General features: G+C 50.1%; 1 protein-coding gene across 3 annotated transcripts in view; it reads left to right on the plus strand.

Moving 5' to 3' along the window:
• ZNF536 (zinc finger protein 536) overlaps window positions 1-25,429 on the plus strand; it is a gene marked incomplete at its 3' end in the record, with an annotated part of 282,752 nt that overhangs the window by 170,579 nt on the left and 86,744 nt on the right. For all 3 annotated transcript variants that reach the window (XM_082605813.1, XM_082605814.1, XM_082605812.1), the window contains one exon: window positions 17,236-19,407. In XM_082605813.1, the coding sequence (XP_082461939.1) occupies window positions 17,238-19,407 (2,170 nt within the window). In that variant the 5' untranslated portion in view covers window positions 17,236-17,237. The remainder of the gene's footprint in view (window positions 1-17,235; window positions 19,408-25,429) is intronic.

Consider the following 25,429-nt stretch of genomic DNA (forward strand, 5'->3'; position numbering starts at 1 on the left):
ATGGAGCGGCTGGGCCCGTGAGTCATGGCCACTGAGCCTGAGTGTCCGGAGCCTGTGCTCCACAACGGGACAGGCCACAGCAGTGAGAGGCCCACGTACCGCAAAAAAAAAAAAAAGAGTATTCTGTATATTTCACAGTAAAAAGTTAAACAAAAAAAAGGTCTTCTGGGTGCCCCCAGCACTCAGGTGGGCATCAGGGATATAGCAATAACTGCAGAAGACATTGCTTCTACCCTTACAGAGTTTATGTCTAATGGGGGAGGTAGAAATAGAACCAGTGGCTGTTCTGTGCCAGGTTAAATGAATGAATGAGTGAACAAGTGGATCTGGAAATCCCTTTTCTCTCTCACTGCTGGGCATTGGGGCTTGTGGAGTCGAGGGATGCTGGGGGTGAACAAGCAGTTTCGTAGATCAGAGGTTGCACACGCAGGTCCCTGGCCAGCTGGGTTTCTTGGAGTGAGACGACAGGCGCTGCAGAGCCTGCTCATCTGTCCCCAGCCACCGAGGGCTCGCCCAGCCTGTGTGAAGGGCACGCAGGGGCAGGGCTCCCTCCCGGGGGCTCCAGCAGCAGCGAGGCTGGCAGCCACAGCAGCTGTGGCAGGGCACGGGGCAGGGGAGTGGTCGCTGCAAAGGGCGGCGGGGAGGTGGGGGCAGGTGGGCGGGCAGACAAGCAGTAACATGACTGGGATTCCAGGGGAGGCCAGGCGCTGGTCGTGTCAGACTCCCTGCCAGCCAACTGAGTGTGGCCTCTGGAAGCCAGACACGGCGGGGCAAGTTTCCCAGGGCCTGGGTAACACATTCTTCACCCAGGCCCATGTGCTTTGCCAGGGACCTGGACTGCCTCCTTGCTTGCTTGAGTACACGCTGGGGACGGGGAAGGCTGGCTCCTGGTGGCCACCCTGAGGCTTAGCTAATGCCAGCCCAGGGGCACTGTCTTCAGGCCGCAGGGATGGCTGGAGACGAGGCCGGGCCACAGCTCATTTTCATTCTCCCATTACTACTCCGCCTGCTCTGGGGTGCCCCGTTTCAGACCCCACATGTCCAGATGCCCTTGCATCCCTGACATGTGTGCCGTGGGCTTCAGAGGGGCCTGCACTTGGAACAGGAGCACTGGGTGGGAGCCTGGTCCCTCTGGGGCTCTCTGTACAGTGAAGAGGGGGCCAGGGATCCTTACAGTGCAGGGTGGGCAGAGTGCGCAAGAGGAATGGTGGGTTTCACTTTCCTTCATCAGCCAGTAGACATCTTTTTTTTTTTTTTTTTTTTTTTTGGCGGTACGCAGGCCTCTCACTGTTGTGGCCTCTCCCATTGCAGAGCACAGGCTCCGGACGCACAGGCTCAGCAGCCATGGCTCACGGACCCAGCCGCTCCGCGGCATGTGGGATCTTCCCAGACCGGGGCACGAACCCGCGTCCCCTGCATCGGCAGGCAGAGACTCTCAACCACTGCGCCACCAGGGAAGCCCCATAGCCAGTAGACATCTTTACTGAGCACTTTACAGTCGGCTGAGCACTCAGAGTTCTGCCCTATTACAGGGCATCTGTGGGATCTAAGGAATATGGGGGGCATCCCTGGGAAAGTGACATTTGGCTGTAGATCTGAAGAAAAGGTTACCCAAGGTGCGGATGGGGAGAGGAGGCTTGGTACAGAAGGGATAGCATGTGCAAAGGCGCTCTGCTGAGAGAGAGCCTATTAAATCCACGCAAACCTTCTGAAGACTTCTGGACTATCATGAATAAACAGATAAAATCACTTTTCCTTGAAGCAAACAAGAAAAGCCCTATGGGAAAGACCCAGTGGTGGAATTCCAGATCCCTCAGCAAATGGCAAGGAGGTGGTTGGGCAGGGTGAGAAACGCATTCTTGGTGCCCATGGTGGAGGCTTAGTCTGTATCCAGGGCACACAGGAGAAGGCTCGGTTTTCCTCTTCCCTTCACACCAGACACTTCTACAAGAGCCCAGGCCAGTGTGTGGCCCAGGACTCTGGGGTGCAAGTGGAGCGTCCTGGACCTGGCTGGTCTAGATTTGAATGAACTCGGTGGAAGAGAGCAAAGATGGGAATGAACTGTCATGATCCTGGGCAGGAGGAGGCTGGATGAGCAGCATAGAAGCTGAGAGGTGCGGGGGGTGGGGGTGGGGGGGTTCTGGAAGAGAGGATGGTGTCTTTTATCGGCCAAAACTCCTTTGGTTTCACGTGAGAGGAAATCCAACCCTAAGCAGCTTAAAGCACCAGGAGATGTAACTGCAACGTATGTAAATGGTTCAGCTTCAGGTGTCATAATCCAAGAGCTCAAATTATGTCACTTAGCATCTGACTCCTCTCCTCTGCCTCCTCCCTGGCCTTGTCCCAGGGTGCTACAACCCCATCTCCAGCAGCTTCAGACTCTTGGTAGCAAAATGGCTGCCCCAGCTCCAGACCTCGTTGGAGTGTGTCTGAAGTGCCTGTAACTCACTAACAAGCCCTAGCTCTCACTCTCACTGGCTTGAATTAGGTCCTGTGCTGAGCCTTGAACCTATCACCAAGGCCAGGGTTTGGAATATTCTGACGCGCTCACATGAATCCCACAATCAGGATCTGAGGGTTGGCTACATCCCACCCAAACCCCAGGACGGAGGAGGAAGAGAGGGCTTCCCTCATGCAGGGAGAGTGGTGGGTGTGGGTGGAGAGAGATGAGTGTCCATCCGAGCGTCTGCAGTTGGTGGAAGAGTCTGCACCAGGTTAACTCTTCTCCCCAGTGGTACGGGCAGGAAACCGTCCCCATGAGTGTGCAGATGTCCCAGATCCCAATAAAAGTTCTGAGCATGGGAGTGGTATTTACGGGAAGCCCCTTCCCAGATAGAGGGCTGGCTTCAGTGCCAGGTCCCCCGCCTAGCAGAGCTGTGGTGGCAGGAGCTGGTAACACACCCAGCTGGGCGTGGCTGTGGGGACACCCCCTCCACAGGTGGTCTACCTCGGCAAGATCTTTGTCACACTCGAGGGAGCTACAAACAGGTAATGCTTGGCTTCCGCAGGCCTGTGTTATGAAAAGCTTGAGTTACAAAACGCTCTGGCTATTAAAAACCTGCTACTGACTTTAACGGCAATAAAATATCTGCTGTTTATGAGTAATTAGCCACTTCTGAAAAAGAGCTCTATTCCTTTAAATTTATGGGGTGCCTTGATTTATGCATTTCATGGGGGGATGTCATGTTGCATCACATCAGCTTGATGTAATTTGATGCAAATCAAACACATGAAGGAGCGAATGGAAACATTCTCTCCTGCCTCCTGAAGAGTGTTTCTGAATGGAAGTATTTTTGGGCCCCACTCCACCTTTGCTCTTCTTGCTTTCTCAGGAAAGACTTGGGGGGGATCCTGAACTTCTTCAGTCCTGGGTGCCGCTGGCTGCAGCCTCTGACCGCCCTGCATGTGCCTCCTGGGAGGATCTCACATCCCTGAGTGTGGCAGAGACTCAGCAGCAGCTGGTTCATGAGCTTCTCGCCGGGCTCCAGGCTAATAGACTTCCTTATTGTAAGGACCCCAAGGTGGGTCAATACACACAGGACATGATATAATCAAGAGTCTACTTTTATATTATCTGATTGGAGAAGGAATTATGTAAAAAAGAGAGATTGGTGAGTTTGGGGTCTGGTGGAGGAAGCTATATCGTTGAAGTCTTTTGGTAGCTGCTGGCCCCCATTTGGCTGCTGAGGGGTAGAGGCAAGGACATTCCAGAATTTGTTGGTTACACTCTACATCTATTTAGTTGTGCATTATTTTTTCTTTCATCCACCCAGCTAGCCAGCCAGCCAGCCAGCATTTACTTAGCTTCTACTAAATTTCTTGAGTGTTTAGGAGGTAACCAAGGGCAGTAAGATACAGACACATATCTACTAATTTGCTAGGTAACTTTAGGGGGGTCATCACCTATCTTCTGTCCTCAGTTTACCTATCTATAAAATGGGCACATCAGGCTGAGGGACCAGGAGCTAGATGATCTCTGAGGTTTCTCCAGCTTTGCCACCCTACTACTGTCTATGCATCTCTTCCCTCTAGAAGCATGCCTGTGAAAAGAGAGAAGGGATGCACAGATCTCATTCATGGAGTGGAGATGTGCTCCCCAAGCAATCGAGGAGAAGGTGGAGGAGAGTGGTGGGAAGTGAGACTGGATGGGGGCTGGAGTGGCCATTCAGTGGAAATCTTTGGCCGGGACTCTGATTTGTGGCACAGGGAAAAGAGTGCCGTTTGATCTTTGCCTACTGTACTTAAGTGGAGATAGATAGCCCATGGGATCAGGAGACAGCAGGTAGACACAGGCTGGCCTCAGGCTTGGGTCCATGGTCCCCCAGTAAGTGGAGCTGGTTGGCTGGGTCCAGCTGTACCTGCTGTACACAAGCTGCTGCCCAGCAGACTGGCTTCCTTGGCAGGACTCGGCTGCTCTCTAACAGGTTCCTCTGGGTAAAGCAGAAAGTGTGAGCTTCGTCTTCAACTCCAGCCATTCTCTGTGATTGGTGAATGGTGCAGGTACAGGGCTTGGCTGGGAGGTCCTTTCCCTGTCAGGTGGGCCACAGCAGCGTTAATTAGGACGCAGGAGGAGAGACAGTAGCTGAGGGTAGTGGCCAACCTGGCCGCCTCCTTGGTTGACACATGGGAAGCTGTGACTCCGAGTGGGGCCAGGGCCCACCAGTTCAGGAGCTGTCTGGGCTGGGATGCAGGTGTGGTCCCAGGCAGTGGAGGGGGTGGAGGCCCTGTCTTAACAGGCAGGATGGGCTGTTGTCTGGGATGCCCAGCCCTGCTGCACGGCAAGTGCCTGCTGGGGGAGCAGGCCGGCGCCCCTGCCCTGGGGGAGTCATGCACACGCCAGGCCTGCTGTGTGAGCGCTGTTCTAGGCGTGGGAAGGCTGCTCTGTGAGGTGCATGTTGCCGAGAGGGGGCGTTCTGTTCTGCTCTAGTTGGCCCCCTCACTCCTGACTGTGGGGTGATGGGATCTTGGGGTCGGGGAGAGAGGTGTCAGCAGAGGTTCAGAGTGGACGAGGCCCAGGGAAGGAGTGGCAGTGACCTCCAGACAATAGTCCTGCCTCGAGGGAGATGTGGTCGCTGCCCTCAGAAGCCTCCTGGTCCCCTGACCCTTTTGTGAGTGAACAGTACACAGATGTTATCACAACCTCTGTGGCTGATGTTTTGGGTCCATCTGCCCTTTGGATGGTGAACAGTCTGAGCCTTCTCTGCAGAGCCTGGCACAGTACCTGGCATACAGTGGGTAGTCGGGAAATGCCGATGAATGAATGAATGGATGGATGAATATTTGCATGAGCAGGTATGAATATACTAAAAAGGCAGAGCAGTCAAAAGGAACGTGGGTTTACAGAGGGCAGGATGAGGGGCCTGGAGTGCATTCAGCCAGAATCTGTAGGTGCATGTTATGTGCAAAGCCTTCGGTTTGGGTCAGATATGGGTCCCTGGAGGCCCCAGACAAGGTGGTGGGGGTGAGACAGGGACCCAGATAATCCACCATGGGACAGAGTGGGATTCGTTCTTCATGGACGGTGTGAAGGGTGGGGTTGGGGGTGGCTGCATAGACAGTGACATTTGACCTAAGGCTTCACGGAGCAAACTTCTCACCTGGCTTGTGCCCTGAGGAGTGGAGAGCGTGGACTGCCCTGGTGGCCCAGGAGTGGCCTGTGGTCTCTTTCTCCCCTGGGTCCCCTTCTTTTCTCAAGGAGAGATGCTGTGCACCAGGCCTGCAGCATTTGTTGCTTGGTCTGTTCATTCGTTCATTCATTCATTTCCTATACATTTGGCAAATATTTATTGAGTGCATCCTCTGTGCCTGGCTCTGTGCCAGCACTGGGGACACCCCATGAAGCTGATGGTCATGGTCCTCACCCTCATGGAGCTTCTGGTCAAGTATACAGACAGAGCCAACCCAGTGTGAAAGCCTCTGTGAGGGGAAGGAGTCAACCAGGAGGAGCCCTATGGAGACCAGACCCAAGGGTTCTGCCCTGCGCCTGGGGCATCAAGGAGGGCCTCTTGGGCGAGGTGGCATTTAATCTCCCAGCAGAGGACAGGGCACAGGGAACAAGTGGAGACTGCATGGGGAGAGTACCAGACAGAGGGAATGAGATGCACAAAAGGGCGGCAAGGCCACTCATCTGCTTGCCCAGAAAAGGGAGTCCTCTCTCCCAGTTCTGACAGGTTTGCACAAGAGCTGGCAGAGGGTGCTCCCTCCTTAGGTGTGAACTGTTGGGAATTCATGTCTGTCCCTGGAGTCCATCTGCACATGGTGGTGACACCCATTGCTGGGACAGCAGCCCAGCCCCACCAGTACATGTTCTTGCCCCCTTGGTCATGGGCCAGCCTTCCCTCCTCTCCCAGGAGTCTGGCCCAGCAGAGGCCAGGCCAGCCTGGTGACCTGCACAGGAGCTAGAGATGCTGAACTGGGGATTCGAAAGGCCACAAAGAACTGAGGCCCTGGCTGGGCCCCATCTATTGGCTTGAGCCCCGTAGTTGCAGGCAGCAGAGACACCACTGGTGTGCCCGGTTCTTTGCTCATTAATGATTGTGTGTACTTAGGAGATGATGTGTGTCTGAGCTTATGTCTTCGAAAGGTGCCCCTGTGAACAAATCTCCCTGGGCCGGCTTCTATGAATATTTCAGTCAGGCCCTCTTTGATCACTCTTGCATATGTGCATTTTACATTATATTTAGTTTTGCACTGAATCAAATCTGAGGCTTCTGTGAAATGAAAATAAACTGTTCGATACGATATCATAGTCCAGAAGGGCTCAGACTTAAATGGCTTTAATCAGGGGTGAAAGGATGGTGAGCTGTAGCTGAGCACCCTGCCCTCTGCAGGGCGTCCTGTGGGTCTAGGACCCCTGTTTTGTTCTAGGGCAGCAGCTCTGTGCTGAGGCTGAGCAGGGAGCCAAGGCAGGTTAATAGGGGATTAAATATCTAACTTCTTGTCATGACAAAGTCTGTTTAAAAAGGAAAAGAGAAAGCCAGCGAGAGAGAAATAATCAATACACTTCATGACAACTGCTGGTATCTTTCTCAGTTTTGTGATATCATTTTAAAGGTAGGGCAGTCACTAAAAGCTTATGTATATAGTTTTTGTTGCTTTCCCTGATGGGGTGGACACAGTTCAGATAAATCAATTACAGCAGATTAGGGGATCATTTCCTTCCCAAATCATCCCATCTGGGAGAAATGGAAACACCACTTGATGGCTTGGATTCTAGGGGGAGAGGCCTGGGCTGTGGCTCACAAAATGATGTCCATTTTTGTGATACTCTGGGACACCTTCCTCCCCTGCATTGTGATCGTCAGAAGCTTAGAGGACAGCTTTTGGTAGAATTGGGTCCTCCAGGAGCTACAGACAGGGGGCTGATAAGATGCCTGCTCTCACAAAGCCCCAGCACAGGAGGAGAGGAAACGTGACCTCTGATAGCCCTGTAATAAGGCACCACGAATGTCTTAACAAGTTCCAGAGGAACTGCATGGGAGCTCTGGGGACTGCGTGATCACCTCCAGCCTGGAGCAAATCCAGGAAGGCTTCCTGGAGCAGGCAACACCAGGAAGGAGCATGGAGGGTAGCTTTGGGCTGCCACCTTTGGAGAGGCTGGGGTGGGCTGCCAGGATTTGTGGAGTGGTCCTTCTTCCACTTTTTTGCTGTTACAAAGAGGAAGAGGGGAGACCAAGGCCTTCTTCCAAACTCTAAGTACCCTCTTCCGTTTCATGCATGGGGAACCCTCCCCGTTTGGTTTGTGAGGCCCTCACATGTTTGGTTTATGGTCCAGGAGTTTACTTTCACTCTTTGTTTTTCTCCGCCTCCTCTGATCCACATTCCGTAGAAAACTGCTCACGTGTCACAGCAGCGCTGTGAGGCATACATGCTATGTGACAACTCCGGTGGGGGCTTCTTGAGCCCCTGTTTTGCCCCAGATATTAACTCCATGCTCCACAGATTGACATTCAAGTCTGTGCTCGGCCACACCTTCTCCCGTCTTCCCCTGGAACATTCTGTGCTGAGTCCCCATTTTGCACAAGCTGACCCCTCTGTCCCACACACCCTTCCTCCTCGTCTCTGCCTTGTTCCAGGCTCTTTCCAGCCATTATCCTCACTGGTCTTCCTTCCCTTCTCTCCCCTGCACCCCTTCGTCACCGCACCCAGCCTCACAGCACGTTGTAGAGTCCTCCGTTTCAGCACTGGATTCTGCCTGGTCTGTGGTCTCCCTGAGTCCATCTATTTCCCTTCCCTGAGTCACCTTCAAAGGCAAGGACCTGGTCTTGCTTGTATATCTCTAGATCGGCCATACTTCTTGCCAGATGTAGGCATTCAAAAGTGTTACTGAATGATGTGAGGCCCACTTTACAGATTCACCAAGAAAGTTGGCAATGAATGAAGTTTTTTTTTTTTTTTTTTTTGAGGTACACGGGCCTCTCACTATTGCGGCCTCTCCCGTTGCGGAGCACAGGCTCCGGACGCGCAGGCTCAGCAGCCATGGCTCACGGGCCCAGCCGCTCCGTGGCAAGGCAATGAATGAGTTTTTATTAACCACTTTTATGTGCCTTGGTTGTGCCTTGGTTATGTCCTTCAGCTCAGCATTTACTCCACTGAAGGTCCTTTCTGGATCTCGAAGGCTGCTGTGGTCGGCTTCTGAGAAAGTTTACGGCACAGGGTATATTCCTCTGTAATTTAAATGCCATGTTCCCTCTCCTAGAAACCCATTTGCCTTCTCAAAATCCTGTGAAGCGTGTAGGACAGTTAATGCCAGTCCATTTTAGAGAAAAAGAAACTGAGGCTCAGGCAGGTGCCCAAGGTCAAACAGATGTCAGTGGAAGAGACGGCAATTGGATGCACATTAGTGGTCCTTCCAGTATCTTCTCTCCTCTTACTCCAGTCTAGTTGGGGGAATAACCCACCTGACACAGGACAGGAGCATGTGGAATAAAATATCCGCCCCTATGGATGTTAAGAAAACAAGGTGATATAACTAAATGTTTCTGCGACCCTCCCCCCAACCAGCGATTGAGAGACATGGTGTTTCTAGCCCCACAGTGTCCTCCGGCACCCAACCCATCATGCCAGCCCCCGGGGTGCTTTCTCTGGACTGTACTATCTGTTTCCACTTCCAGACAAACAAGGTTGTGAGGGCTCTGGCTCCTTGGCTTCCTTTGAGCTTTCCCATAAGCTGAAGCTTCCTTTGTTTCCACACGTTTTGCAAATGAAGGAGGTGGCATCTGTCAGCATCCAGCCCAGCAAGACTGAACATGGTGTGGACATCAAGGGGGCAGCCTTCCCCCGCAGCGGGTACTGCTTGGGCTCTGGAGTCAGGCTTCCCAGCTATGTGACCTTGTGGTGCTTAAATATTCTGAGGCTCAGTTTCCTCATTTTTAGTATTGGACTAGTATGGTACCTACCATCCTAGGTTGTGTGAGGCTAAATGAGATGATACTTGTGAAGTAAGTACCTAGCACAGTGTTGGTGCACGATGCTGCCATGAAGAGGAGGAGGAAGATGCTGAATATGAGGAAGATGATAAGGATGAGGATCCTGTGGCTGATGTAGGTGGTGATGATGTTGAGGGCTGCGGTGAAGATGGTGATGATGACAATTATTATTGTTGTTATTATTATTTTTTTTTTGAGAGTTCACACTGCCTGACAAGTCCACAATCTTAACAACTACTCCACATGAGGTTGTTCTAATTCCATCCCCTGTTTGCCTGGCTTTGTGTGAGGTGGGCAGATAGTGAGCCAGGAACTCAGACCAGAAGTCTGCTCTACCCTGAGAAGAAGACCAGGAGAACTGTTTGTGGATGTTTTCCTCTCCCAGCTGATGTGCTCATTGTCTGTCTTCAGTTCTGGGCCAGCTCTAACCTTTCCAAAAGCCAACATGTTGGAGAGACCTCTTTGCCTTTGAGAAGTTTGAAATCATCTAAAGTCTTCAAAGAGAGGATACTTTTTTTTAATTTTTGTTTTTATTTATTTTACGTCTTTATTGGAGTATAATTGCTTTACAGTGGTGTGTTAGTTTCTGCTTTATAACAAAGTGAATCAGTTATACATATACATATGTTCCCATATCTCTTCCCTCTTGCGTCTCCCTCCCTCCCACCCTCCCTATCCCATCCCTCTAGCTGGTCACAAAGCACTCAGCTGATCTCCCTGTGCTATGCAGCTGCTTCCCACTAGCTATCTATTTTACATTTGGTAGTGTATATATGTCCATGCCTCTCTCTCACTTTGTCACAGCTTACCCTTCCCCCTCCCCATAACCTCAAGTCCATTCTCTAGTAGGTCTGTGTCTTTATTCCTGTCTTACCCCTAGGTTCTTCATGACATTTTTTTTTTCTTAAATTCCATATATATGTGTTAGCATAGGGTATTTGCCTTGCTCTTTCTGATACTTTTTATTCTTTTTTCTTCTTTTAAGTCCTCCAACTCTTGTCCCAACAATACGGAAGCTGCCTGGGGTTTCGGGGGGACCATGTGCAAAGCCAGTCCTGCTGAGTTCCACTCTCCTTTAGAGGCAGAGACCACCCTGACTCTTTGGCCAACATTCCACCCAAAAGGGGAGGTTGGGTGTTTGACCATACTCTCCAACTTGACTCTCCTGGTTACACAGTTGCCATACTCTGCAGCCCTATTTGAATATCATATTTTCATTAATAAATTCAGCAAGGATTTAACTGTTTCTGGCCCTGTCTCATAGCGTTGTCTACACATCAGTCAAAACGGAACAGGTCACCTGTGCTGCCCTCCTGTTTATCTATTAATCATCTGGTAAATAAACCACTCAGTATCCTGCCCACTTCAGTAATGTTTGTGATGTAATTTGTTTGGATGCCCAAATGTCACCAGCGTTGATTGTAAGAGAGGAAAAAATGTACTTGCTCAGCATAGGAAGCTCTAGGCCAAAATGTAAGCATGAAATCTCGGATTTATTTTTGTAATAATGTTTACAGCTGTTTAATGACCCTGAAAAGGTTCAGTAGTCTGGTGTTCTGTATTTCAGAACAGGAGCATATTACGCTTATAACAACCTTGGTTGAATAGTTTGAGCTACAACAATTGGAAAAATGGTATTTAATAAGAAGCCATTGTATTCTAAGTGAATTGTCTTAATTACTGCTTACCCTAAGTGTAAGAAAGCAAGGTGGGTTGTAGGGAAGGGCCAAGAGTCATTTGCGCCCCCAGGAAACAGGTCCACCTACTGCCAGAATTGCATTCTGTGATATGATTTTGGGGTAAAACCCACAGTGGTGTTTGCAGCCCTTGCTGTGAACCTAAGCCCCACCCCTTGCACAGCAACTGGGGGCTTTGGGGCTCCTGCAAGTTTTCTGAGGCAGCGCCTTTACCCCGTTGATAAAAAAAGGGAATATTTAGTTGTGCTTGGCTAGACAACAATATTTGATTTTTTAAAATCCAGTTGAAATGGTTATTTTGAAAGTCATTTTATTTCCTAACTATTCTCTTTCATGGTATAAGGATAAAACTCCTTCATGCAACTTACTGGCAAGATCTATATTTTTTGGGCTATTCATAAGATTACTTTTTTTTTCTGTGCTAGCAAAATGAAACTGTGTTTTTGTGTAAAATTTATTTAGACTCGTAGCAGCTGGCATTTCTGGTGTCCTGATAGTTTCAAATTTCATTTTGAGTGAAAGATACAATTAGGTTCTCTATTGGAAGAGTTAAGTGAAAACTTTTGTCATTGATATCACAGGAAATAGTCTTGAAGGCAGAAATGCAAAATCAAAATAACCATTAGCACCATCAAAGGCAGCTGAATGGCTCACTGTACCTGCAGTGATGGGGGTGAGGAGACAGAATGTATTTTGATAATGTGCATCCAATGGTGGGTTTCACATGCTGAGAATACCCTCTTCATGAAATGTGAAATTGCACAGCTCAAGGAGAAACCCTCTAGCCTTCAGAAGTTTTCAGCTGGGGCCCCTGCCTGTGTTCAGAGGTGGGCCCACACATGTGCACGGTGAGGAATGCCATGGCGGCCAGGACTCAGGCCCAAGCCTGAGTCTTCCCTAATATTGTCAGTAGGGTTGAGTCCCCCGGTGCCCCACCATGACCCTAGGCTCAGGAAAGATCAGGATTAGGGTGGGAGGTGTAGTGTTTCTGTGTTGGAGGGATGACGCACCAGATTTGACAGTTCACAGTGTCCCCTGTCCAGTCTCAGTGAGGACGTCCAGCTGCCTCTCCACAGTTTGGAAAATTACGTACACATTTGTTCCTTCCATCAGTCAGCCAGGGCTTATTGATCTTCCTGCTATGCTTTGGGCTGGGCCCATGAGCTGAAGGCCGAGTGAGCTGTTCTCGGTGTTTAGTAGTTTGTTTACTTGCTTTTGATTGTGCTAAGGGTTTTCCTACCTAAGTGAGAGGGTTAGATGAGTCATAGTATAGGTTCCTCAGAAGGTCCCAGCTGCGCAATGGCCTTAAGCCCAGGGTCATGGCCCACCCTGTGCTGGCTCCTGGTTTCTTAATGTGGGTCCTTCACCTGCTGGAATACAGGGTGACGGCTCCAGAGCCAGCGCTGGGGAATGAAGGATGGGCTGGGTACTTGGGATAAAGTGCCCCCAGGTATTAGTGACCATTCGGGGCAGTGCTGCGTGTGGGTACGTATGTCTGTCCCCTTTGTCAGGACAGGCGAGTGTCCTGTGGCAGGTGGCCCTGCCAGGGACACTGAGACACATTCATCGCAGGCCTGTGAGGAAGCAGCGTGGTCCCAAAGAGAAGGCGTTCTCCCCGTGCTTGCTCCAGGAGGGCTGGGGAAAAGGAGTAATACGGCACCTTCCGTCAGAACGCCGAGCCCCCCGCAGGCAGCCCCACCTCCCAGCCCCTGAGCTCTTAGGGCTGCAGTTGGATCCAATCCCTTAACAGTAGGACAAGTGATCCTTAGTTTCCCAGGGCACACGTTTGTATTCCTTGCTAGAGGAATTCCACTTAGGGAATCGCTGCCCCTCCCCCAACATGGTCATACTCCACGTGCACACACACACACACACACACACACACACACACACACCCCTCTCTATACCTCGTCTGCAATGGTTTCTTCTTTCTCTAAACTTTGGATTCAGCCTCTCTGGGGTCTTTTCATTGCTTCCCTGTTACTGGTGGCCTTGCCTGCACTGGCCCCTTGGACCCAGAGGCCCTTGAGGGCAGCTACATGGAAGGCCCCGGGCAAGCATTTACTGAATGACTGAGATAAGGGGTAAATGAATTCCGGAGGAATTAAGTGTCAAGCCTGGAGAAATTGGGGCCGACCCAGGTTTTGCGAGTCCCAAGCCGGGCCTGGGGCCAGCTCGTCCTGCCTCGGCTGCTTTGGCCCAGGGACAGCACACCAATTACCCCTTGCTCTTTCCAAGAACTCACACTCCCCTTCCTTGCTCTGAGTCTAGCAGCTGGCATTGGTTGTGACTGACCCATGGCAGCACCTGCACCTACTTGTGGAATCACAGGGTGTCAGGTCTCACAGAGCTTTCTGAGATGATCGCCAGGCGTGGCCCTGCTTCACTGTGGGGCTCGGCACAGGCTTTGCTGGGGCTCATTAGAGGGGCTGAGGGCCGTAATCCTCGGAGCATCTCCTGGTGAGCTGGCTAGCTCTGCTGAAATTCTGGGTTCCCCCATGGATCCCAGGATGGATGATCGAGTTCTGAAGGGGTTGATGGCTCTCTGTCTCCTAGTGCCAGCAGCCGGGCCATCAGAAGTGGTCCAAGCCCACATATATACACTACCAAACGTAAAATCGATAGCTAGTGGGAAGCAGCCGCACAGCACAGGGAGATCAGCTTGGTGCTTTGTGACCACCTAGAGGGCTGAGATAGGGAGGGTGGGAGGGAGGGAGACGCAAGAGGGAAGAGATATGGGAACATATGTATATGTATAACTGATTCACTTTGTTATAAAGCAGAAACTAACACACCATTGTAAAGCAATTATACTCCAATAAAGATGTAAAAAAAAAAAGAAGTGGTCCAAGCCCAGATGGCCACTGTGGGTACGTATAGTGAAAGAGCTTGTTTCGGGGTGTGGCTCTCCCTTGGCTGTTTCTGGAGCCCCAGGTTCTGGGTGGGAGCCCAAGACCCATCTGACAGATTCGGATTGTTGGGTGTTCAAGGACTTCCGCAAAAGCTGAATTTGAATCCCATGAAGTTGGAGTGAAAGTGGTTCTACTACAGGTTAGCCTTCTTTTATGGGCTGTGTTTATAGGGTCTGTTCACTCACTCATCCATTCAGTTAGAACGTCCTGAACCTACAGTGAGCCAGCTCTGCTCTAGGCCCTGAGGCTTTATCTGTGACCAAGGCAGACATGAGCCTGCCCGCATGGAAGCAAAGCACATCTGTAAAAGGGTCAACAAGAAAACTGCCCCAGTGGAGTGCCATGAAGAAGAAAGTAAGGTGATGGTGTAGAGAGAGGCTGCGGGGATTAAGTTTTCTGTGACGAGGTGGACATGGAGGGCCTTTGTGAGAAGGGGATATGTGAGTTGAGACCTGCTTGGGGGGAAGGAGCCACCTGTGCCTTTGCACATTCTCAAACATGCTGAACATTCTTCAACAATGGCACCTGAAGACCGGTGGCTTAAAGGGGGTTAAAAAAAGCTTTGTTGACTCTGAAAAAAAATTTTTTGAGCATAATAAAAGAATTCCATATCCAAACCTAACCTGAAAATACCCCATGTTCATTATTTGACAAGTTGAGCTGTTGTCACCTGCACAGCGTGACTGGGTGGGGGATGGTCTTCAACTTGATGCCGCTCATCCAACCTGATTTGCAGTCTTGCTGTATTTGCACATTCAGCTTCCTCTCCCTCCTGCCGAACTGGCGTCAGCTCAGCAGCAGTAACCTGAAAATAGCCCATCTTCCTGGATTCATGTCTTCTGAGCTGGCCAACCGGGCAGCCTTTGGAAGTGGGCCATCCATGTTGGCTTTGGACTTTCCAAACTTCCCCAGAGCTCTTGGGTGGAATTCTGAGCGCTCCCAAGTGGCTTCAGGGTCACGATCCATGTTTGCTCAGGAGAGGAGCCAGTGCAGCTGGATGGGACTTGAAGGTGGAGAAACAGCTCTAGACAGGGCCCTTCCAGGCCCCAGTCCTGCCCCAGCAACTTCTCACACTGGGCCTGCTCCTCCCCGCTGGTCAACGGGTGCCATGAGTGCTGGGTCTGGACAGTCTTGTTGTCCACCAGTGAGTCTTCAGTGCCAAGGACAGGGCCTGGCACACAGTGGAAACTCAGCAAGTTTGTTGAACAAATGTAAGAATCTCTGTGAGAAATTACTCCTTTCTGACCAGGCTCCAAAATGGTTTCTTTTTTTTTTTTTTGAGTGTAGACTGCCACCAGAGACAAAAAGAAAAGATGGAAATTGGAAACATTCTTTTACTGCAAGTGACCGTGTGCCTGTATGTGTGTGTGAGTGTGTATAGTTGTTCATGGACAGTCAGCCCTGCACCATGGTTGCAGTTTCTCTCACTCCTGAAAATAAACATCATGTCTTTTTCTTCTCCTCTCTTGCAAGACAGACTCACAGCCTCTGTCTTCTTCCCAAGGAAGTCAGGTCTCCCATTGGAGACCCTCCATCCACGCATGGTCTGCCTGGCAGGAAGCCCAACAGGCAGCAGACCCCACCGGGGCTGAATGTGCCTCCTCCACAGTTGAGCTCTGTCCCCATAGTCCCCCCGAGGAATCGCTTGGCCCAGCAACCAGTCCTGGCTGGGGTTAAGCGGTACTCCTGGACCACCTGGCTGGCCAACGCATCTAAACATTGGGATACAAAGGGGATGGATGTGCAATAACTGTTCCAGTGGCAGGAAACAAATTTGGACTCCTTCAAGTGGAAGGCAGATCTGGAAATAGAAGGAGCCCAGGCATGGATTCATTGCCTGTCAGAGTTGAGCTCCCCACATGCTCTGATGGGGAGGGAGCTGTTCCCTCTGCCCCAGCCCCAAATGGCCTGGCTTCAGCCATTCTGCACAGGCTGGAGAGGGGCAGAGAGGACTATTAAAGCCAATTATGCAGACCAGCTTTGAGTGTTAGTGTTTAACAAACAGCTTTGAGTTCTAATTTTCTGCAAAACACATACTGCAGGTACAATTTGTACTCATTACTGTATATTGGGAAAGTTATTAAAAACACTCAAACTTGGTTGAGACTTCCTATGGCATCGTCCCTGGATTTTAATTGGTTTTTATCTAGTTCTATAAAAGATCTCTTTAAGCCCAATCACAGTCTCTGCCGCAGATATCATGCCAGTTGAAGGACAGGGAAAGCGTGCTCTGTGGTGTAAGTCTTTACCCCCTACCCAAATTTGAGCAGTCTCAACAATCCACTAAAATTCCATCACGAGATAATTTATACTGCTTTTGATGGGCACAGTTACCAGATGACAAAATAACAGTGTTTCGTAACATAAGGGTTAAATCTTAATCTCTGAGGTTTGCAAAGCCGCTACTTGCAGTCTCCTTAAAATTTAATATACCTCGTTAATGCTTCCTTGCAAACACTGAAGGATTTTTATGATTATAATCATGTGTTACAGCACCTAGTACTGTTTCTAAGCAGCATACTAATCAGCTTAATGAGATATTACTGCACTTTTTGTTGACTAAAGCAAAATCCCTTTTATTGTTCTAAAGCCTGTCCTTTACTTTATTTTTTCCCAAAACATTATCTTGTTTTATTATATGTACCAGTAAATATCGTGCCACTGGGTTGGATTTTTTCTTTTTTTTTTTTTTTTTTTTTTTGCCAAATCATAAAATAATCTCTTTCATCTCCGACTGGCGAACATATTGAATATAGTAACCAGAAACAAAAGTTCCAAGTGAGTCAGTTTGGTCTTGCAGTTAAAGCTATTCTGCTCTATGGCAAACTTTGAACTGAACCAACAGGTGCAGGTGCTACAAGGGGGGAGAGGAGGAAAAGTTTAACACGTAGACCCTTGATTTGTTATTAGGTGTTGAAAGTGGTAAAACATTAATAATTTAAATGTGAATGAATAATTGCAGTCTGTAAATAGAAAATACAAGGAAGACGATCTATCGCCAAAACAAATTGGAGGAGCAGTGCCCTATTGCATAATTGGCATTTAATAATTCATTTTTTTATTATTGTTTTTGACTATAACTCCTTAGCATTATTCTGTGTAGGTAAGGCATGAAATGCAAATTCCCCACCAGCTGATGCTGTTGATTCGCTGCGCCACGGCACCTGGCACAGATCTGAACTCTCTCTTTATTTTCAGGGATGGAAGAAGCCAGTCTGTGCCTTGGAGTGTCCTCGGCGGCGCCGGAAGCTGAGCCCCATCTGAGCAGCCCCGTCCTCAACGGCCAGTATGCCATGAGTCAGAAGTTGCACCAGATCACCTCCCAGCTCAGCCATGCTTTCCCCGAGCTGCATCCGCGGCCCAACCCAGAGGAGAAGACCCCGGTTCCCCTCGACGAGAAGGCCCACGTGCCCATGAGTGGCCAGCCCATGGGCAGCCAGATGGCGCTCCTGGCCAACCAGCTGGGCCGGGACGTGGACACCAGCCTCAACGGGCGGGTGGACCTGCAGCAGTTCCTCAACGGGCAGAACCTGGGCATCATGTCCCAGATGAGCGACATCGAAGACGACGCCCGCAAAAACCGCAAGTACCCGTGCCCTCTGTGCGGCAAGCGCTTCCGCTTCAACAGCATCCTCTCCCTGCACATGCGCACTCACACCGGCGAGAAGCCCTTCAAGTGCCCGTACTGCGACCACCGGGCGGCACAGAAAGGGAACCTCAAGATTCACCTGCGGACCCACAAGCTGGGCAACCTGGGGAAGGGGCGCGGGCGGGTGCGCGAGGAGAACCGCCTGCTGCACGAGCTGGAGGAGAGGGCCATCCTGCGGGACAAGCAGATGAAGAGCAGCCTGCTGCAGCCCCGGCCGGACTTGAAGCCCCTGCCGCACGCCCAGCAGACCCCGCTGGCCGCCTGCAACCTGGCCCTGCCCACCAACCACAGCGTGCCCGACGTGGCCAACCCGGTGCCCTCGCCCAAGCCGGCCAGTGTGCAGGAGGACTCGGCGACCCCCGCTGCTGGCTTCCGCTGCACCTTCTGCAAGGGCAAGTTCAAGAAGAGGGAGGAACTGGACCGCCACATCCGCATCCTACACAAGCCCTACAAGTGCACGCTGTGCGACTTCGCCGCCTCGCAAGAGGAGGAGCTCATCAGCCACGTGGAGAAGGCCCACATCACGGCTGAGTCGGCCCAGGGCCAGGGCCCCAACGGCGCGGGGGAGCAGTCGGCCAACGAGTTCCGCTGTGAGGTTTGCGGACAGGTGTTCAGCCAGGCGTGGTTCCTGAAGGGCCACATGCGGAAGCACAAAGACTCCTTCGAGCACTGCTGCCAGATCTGCGGCCGGCGCTTCAAAGAGCCCTGGTTCCTGAAGAACCACATGAAGGTCCACCTCAACAAGCTGTCAGTGAAGAACAAATCCCCTAGCGACGCCGAGGTGCCTGTGCCCATGGGCGGCATGTCCCAAGAGGCCCATGCCAACCTGTACTCCAGGTACCTCTCCTGCCTGCAGAGCGGCTTCATGGCCGCCGACAAAGCCAGCCTGAGCGAGCCCAGCCAGCTCTACGGCAAAGGCGAGATGCCCGTGAAGGAGAAGGAGGTTGTGGGCAAGCTGCTGACCCCCATCTCCAGCATGGCCCACGGCGTCCCCGAGGGCGACAAGCACTCCCTCCTGGGATGCCTCAACCTTGTGCCACCCTTGAAATCCAGCTGCATCGAGCGGTTGCAGGCAGCTGCGAAAGCTGCCGAGATGGACCCCGTGAACAGCTACCAGGCTTGGCAGCTCATGGCCAGGGGCATGGCCATGGAGCATGGCTTCTTGTCTAAAGAGCACCAGCTACAGCGCAACCACGAAGACACTTTGGCAAACGCCGGAGTTCTGTTTGATAAGGAGAAGCGGGAGTACGTGTTAGTGGGAGCGGATGGCTCCAAGCAGAAAATGCCTGCTGATTTGGTTCACAGCGTTAAAGCGGGCAATCCGAGAGACCTGCCAAATGCGCTCGACCCTTTGGAAGGCAGTCGGGATTTTTTGTCACATGGGCTGCACCAGGCTCTCGAGTACAACCTGCAGGGTCCCGGGAGTCTGAAGGAGAAGCCCACCGAGTGCCCGGACTGCGGCCGAGTGTTCCGCACCTACCACCAGGTGGTCGTGCACTCCCGCGTCCACAAGCGGGACCGCAAGGGCGACGAGGACGGGCTGCACGGGGGCCCCGAGGAGCGGCGCGGCTCGGGCAGTGACCAGGAGTCCCAGTCGGTGAGCCGCTCCACCACGCCCGGCTCCTCCAACGTCACCGAGGAGAGCGGGGTCGGAGGCGGGCTCTCGCAGACCGGGAGCGCCCAGGAGGACAGCCCACACCCCTCCTCGCCGTCCTCCTCAGGTAGGTTGCCAGGGGAGATGGGGGAGCAGCGGCCGGCGCAAGGGCCCTCCGGTGGGGGAGGGTCCTCGCGGCCCTTCAGCGTCAGCTCTGAGTTCACCGTGGCGTCGTGCTGTATGTGGACCTTGCCTGTCTGCCCTGCCTCAAGGGAAGGCGATCTTTGCAACTCTTTGACCTTCCCTTGAACACTGGCCACCAGGAAAGTAAGCTGATCCTCCTCCCGTGTGGTGGAGATGGCCAGTTGTTATGTTTGCCAGCTGGGATAGCCTACCCTCCCCTGTGATTACCTGGCCCCATTTCATGCCCTGACCCCCGTCCACCATCACCCGTGGAACCCGGGAGCTGCTGTCTGGCTCCATCTGTGGATGTGAATGTGTAAGTTCAGACCCTCACCGTCTCTCCCCCTAAGTATATGCCCATAATAATTCTGTCATTTGGGCCCCTCACTGCCTCTCCCTAGACCAAACCTGTCTCCGGCCCCCTTTCAAAAGTACAGCTTGGCTCATCTGTCAGGTGCCCTCTAACCTGAAGAACCACACCATTCTCCTCCGATGGTTTGGAGAAGCACAGAGGTTTGAAACACAGATGCGCGACTTCATGTCTTAAATTGTACTGTGTTACACGGGCGATACAGCTTTGGGGTCTAAAATAGCAAAGCAGAAAATCTGTCATCAAAATGTCTGTGAAATGCTGAAGCTTCCTGGCCCAGTTTGAGGAAAAAAAAAAAAAAAGAAAGAAAGAAAGAAAGAAAAAAAAACTCACTAGCCTAAGACAGCTAAATTAAAATCACTACCTAAGGTAAGCAGGTAAGCTTGTTGCCTTCATCCATATATCCAAAGCCCCTTACTAATGGACAGTAAATTGAAAGTTATATCTCTAGCCCTTTATAAAGAAAGCATCTCGCTAATACTGTAATCATTCTGCAGCCTAACAACAGAGGAAATCATGCCATAACAAATACCCTGTTACTAATGGCAACATTGATTTCTGCAATCAGCCATTAAGTCTAGAAAATGAAAGACAGTTTGAGGCACCTCAAGGCACTGCATTGCCCACCGTTAAAGATGTGGCAGCACACTGTTGAGGGTAATTTTAAAAAAGTTTTTCCCCCCTTTTTTTTCCCTTCTCAGTTTCGATAAATATTTCAGTATTAGAGGCAATTCACCACTACACTTATTAAGTAGATGCCAGCTTAGTTGTGTTGTTATTGTCATGCTTCAGTGTACCCTTTTTCTAGGACAAACTTAGTATTGAAGTGTGAGTCTGGTGGCTTATTACAAACCAGTAAAGAATTGTTAAGACACATAAATCTGCACTGCACATTCCAAAGATTCCGATAGCACTTAATGCCGCTGCTTCAACACCCATGAAACACACTGTCTCCACCTGGAGTCCTAGCCTTGTTTGCAGTTCACTTCAGTGAGACGCTCTGGAAGAGTTTAATGAGGAGCTCCAGCACCACGGAGGGCTAGGCCACACTGCCTGGAGTGACCACCGCCCAGAACTTGCAAGGGAAGGGTTTTCCAGTGTCACCGCCTGACGGCGGGGATTCTGAGATGGATCTTTGTGCACGAAGGCAGCAAAGTGCCAGGTGTCCTACTGTCGGAGGGATTACTTCTGGCCTCCTGTGAGGAGGTCCCCTCTCCCTGTGGAGTGTCATCTCACGGTTTTGGGGATTTGGGACCTTTCTGGGGCAGAAAGCAGAGCGCATACTGGCTTTCCTAAGTTTTGGGAGTGACGTGGAGTTAACACTGACAGATTTTCCTCCCTCTCCCAGCCCTGCTGAAATGAAAAGGTCTCAGCAGAATATTCTGACACCAAATGTTCGGCTCTATTAATGACGTGTTTACCGTGTTTTTCTCACCTTCTGGCCAAGTGATAGCCTCATGCTATTCCTATCTCTGTTGTTTCCATATCTCTAAATACTCTGTTGAAAAAAGCCCCTTTTGCCTAAAAGAACCAACCGGGCTTGGGACTCAAAGGAGAATTATACTTGAATTGTGGTTATCTTCTCACTTTTATTTCCCTCATTGATGTATTGTACAATTGTGAATACTGATTCTTTCATTTCTGGTTGACTTCTTTGTTTTCTTCATATTCAAATTAGACACTTCCATAATTTTCTAAGTAGGAAAATTGATGGCATACCAATATGCAGCCCAAATCAGCCGCACGCCTGGGCCATTCAGGTTTTCCTGGGATTAGGACCCTTAACCAAATCGGGTTAGTCTTCCCTCTTATTTCAACAAGTCTGACTTGTATAAAGTGTGATTAAAATAAGCATTTAAATAAAAATCTTGACACAATAGGTATTTTATTATTACCTGTTAGAGAGAAACCTGCAAGGTGAAGGGGAGAAAAAAAAATCTTTAAGCCCTTAAGTAAAGAAAGAAGTACTTATTAAGGCTTCTATTAAGAAATAACTGCAAAAACACGGTTTTACAAATTTCTCAGACTGCATAACAATGTCTTAAAACTTAATTTGCATCACTTGATTCTTTTTTTGTTGAAAACTGGGTCAGTAGGGCCTGAGAAACTATTTTTTCAGATCTTAACCAATGAATTCTTCTTTATAAATCGCTGCTCTTAACATGATAGTAGTTCTGAATTCATCATAAAAAACCTTTTTACAGAGAGCCTCTTAGAACAGATCTCCAGAAGAAGGCTTACAATGAGTGGCAGAGACGTCCTTTGTTATCAGATGTAATTCTTTGCAAAGGAGGATTGGAACGGAGTGGCTGTTTAAAAATGTCTTGCTCAGACCGAGACGAAGAAGGGGTCAAGTTTGCAATCAAACAGTTATTGCCGAGATGGGCGACTGTCACTGGCTAGGCTAATGTGGGATGCAGCTGTTTGTTATGTGAGCAAAAGAATGTTTGAATCAGTGAACATGTGAAAATGATTCCAGTGAACCAGAAAATGTGTTTGTTCTTTGGCTCTCCAAACTGCTGAGAACCAAGCTTAAGATCAACTGTGAAAACTAGGACCTTTGACAAATTGAGAGGTCATATTTTCTAACAGAAAATGGACAAGACCAGTCACACAGATCACTTCCCCATCTTTCCCCTTTGTTTTATATTTGTTGTTGTTGTTGATTTGACTTACCAGTAATTTCACACCATAGTAGATGTCATTTCTTCCTCCGTGTACAATGCAAAGGGAAACTATTTGGAAAGCAGCAGCTTATAAATTTTACTCTTTTATGACATTTAGAAAGTGGGGCAGCTGTTTTGATGCTCCCTCATTTCTGGCTCGCGTGCAAATGCTCCGATGGCATTAATCTCTGCATCTTTCCCTAAAATCTCGTCTAAGACTGTGCTCCAATTCGAGCTTTACCCTGAGTCAGAAGATGACCAAAGTTCTGTTTCTTTAGATTTTGCTTTGGAAATCATGGTCAGAATAATTAAAACTTAATGTACTAAGAAACGATCCTGTTCATTATATACAACAGGGCAGTTACCTTCTGCATTCCCCATAATTTTGGAGAGGGGCTAATTGAAGTGTTGATGGTGGGAAAGGGGTAATTGAATGTGTTGACCCTCTGTTCATTAAAGTCGGCTAAGTTACATGATCAACGGAAAGCCAGGAAGAGATGCAAAGATGAAAATACTGTTAACCCCTACTCCTTCTGGTATCATATTTTGAGATGGACAAGGATTATTTGGTCAGCTGGGCTGGAAGCCTTGCCGGGTCTTCTTTTGTTGCCTGAGCTGCATTCCTGAAATGCTGGGTCTCCATCCTGTGCTGGCCCATTGACCACAGCATCAAAGGCCTTTATCCAGGGCTCCCTTGCATTTACATCGGGTGTCTAGTGATATGATAGATTTTCTTTCTTTTCCACCTCTTTTTCTCATGTGGCTCCTCCTCCCTGCCCCCATTCACGATAACCACTGCCTGCTCCGCACAAACAAATCTGGGCACCCAAAAGAAGGGAAAAAAAGAAAAAGAAAAAGAAAAAATTTAAGTCTGAGGATTAAGATCTTCTTTTTTTTTTTTTTTTTTTTTGCTTGTGCATTCCAATTGTTCTTAAAATATTTGGCAATGTCAATTAGTAACTGAGCAGAGTTAGCTGATGAACACAATTTTCCAGTAGACTGAGCACCCTATTGTTGCCGAGCGAACAGCAGATTTCTGAGGTCATTATCATTCGCTGGTTGCTTGGCCCAGCTGCTTCCTGCTGCAAAAGCCAAACTTTATACTGGAGCTTGGGGATGGCATGCAGCAACAGGGGGCTGGGAGGGGGAGAGGGGAGCTGGCTGCAGAGGCGAAGACAATCATTATCAGCAGAGGAAACAGAAAGTAAAAGTTTCCAGGCAATTCCAGGAAAACTGCCCTATCAGGCTTCTCCCTCCCGTTCCTCTCCCAGCACCTTCCACCTCCAGGCAGGGAATTAAAAGGACCAGGGGACGCCCCCTGGGCATTGTGGCCACTAATCTCTTTGCTGAGCAGAACTTTGGAAAACAATAATCCCATTTAAAATTTGCTTAAAAATCGTTAACCCAATCTAAGGCATGTGAGTGATTTCCTCATTGATAGACTCCTTCATTTTTATTAAAAACAGAAGAAAGGAAAATTATTTTTTAAAAGATGAAATTAAAAACTTGAAATTAGTAAACTTGGGGATGACAAACAGGGAACGTTATTTCATTTTCCAGGGGGAACTTTTGAGCGGATACTAGTCTGGAATTCCTTGTAAATCAAATTTAGCATGGAAGGTTCCCCCTGCCCACTCTGGCTTCCCCTTTTTCCTTCCCCCTCTCTCTCCCTCCCCCACCCTTTAATTTGGGAGCTGGTTCAGTGAGATGAAAAGCTGCACTTTTTTAAAGCTCAGCTGTTAAAACTGAGCGCCATATGCAGCCTTTCCGTCCCGATGTGGAAGTGTGTGCAGGCGGCCACCGTGTTTGTGGAGATTTACGGAGGCTCGGCTGTGTGTGCTGAAGCCCTGCCTGGGCAGATGCTGGCTGGCCCTGCCTCCCGGGAGCTGGCCCCGCCTGGGCTAATAGGCTGGCCAGATTCAGGCTGGCTCCTGGGGCGTGTCCAGTGGGGCAGAGGTCAGGGGTCCAGGTGGGTTCCCTCTGGTCTCCCACCTTTCCGCTGGATCTGGGGGCGGTCCGCCCACCGGGCATGGCGCTGGAGCTGGGGAACAGTAGCCCTCAGATGCTGATTCACCTCCCCGTCCTCCTGTGTGGGGGTCGGATGCCTGACAGCGGCTTCTTTTTATAAACTTCCCATTACTCTGTGCCCTTTGATTGTCTTGTGCCTGGGAACACTCAGTGCCACTCTGGGGCCTTGGCTGTCTCTCTCACCCCTTTGCGCGGAGCTGTAAATCCCACTTCCACGGGGCTGCCCGATGGTGCTGTTACTTAGCATTTCAGAAAGAGAGAAATCGTTCTGGCTCTGAAAGTCCTCAGATTGGGAGTGTGATATAAAAGATGTGTGACACGAGATCCCAGAAGCGAAGCCTCTTTCCTCTACGTTCCTGGGGATTCCCAGATTACCAGGACACCGTCTTCTGTCTGAGCGATCGGTTCCTGCCGCAGGGTCACTGAGCCCTGCTTTTGTTTAGCCCCTCTCTGCCCACCTTCATGTCCCTCCTGTGCTCCTACGGATGCTGTGCTCCTGCCCGGAGAGCTCAGGGAGCCCGAGGTGCCCATGGTGGGCTCCTTCTGTACTCATGTTAACACAAGGAACAAACATTCATTTAAATCTAAATTTAATGGTAATAAGAAAAACACGGATTAGCTAAGGACAGGTTACAATGAGGCAAAGAATTAAACAGTCAATTTTCAAAATGGAGCATGAAGCATTAGCTGCGTGATTGCCATTAACTGGAATGGGAGGTTCGGGCTCAGGTCCTGGCCACCACCTCGGGTGTGTTGGGGCTGGAATTAGCAGTTTGCTTTGCAAATGGCCACAGTGTGACCTCTGTCTGTTGGTCAAAAGCAGGTGTCATGAGCTACCTTTCATCCACCCACTCTCTTGCTATGCCATCAGGTACCTGGGAACGTAGGCCCAATATGTCAGT

Source organism: Mesoplodon mirus (assembly GCF_964341445.2).
Source record: "Mesoplodon mirus genome assembly, chromosome: 19".
NCBI lineage: Eukaryota > Metazoa > Chordata > Mammalia > Artiodactyla > Ziphiidae > Mesoplodon > Mesoplodon mirus.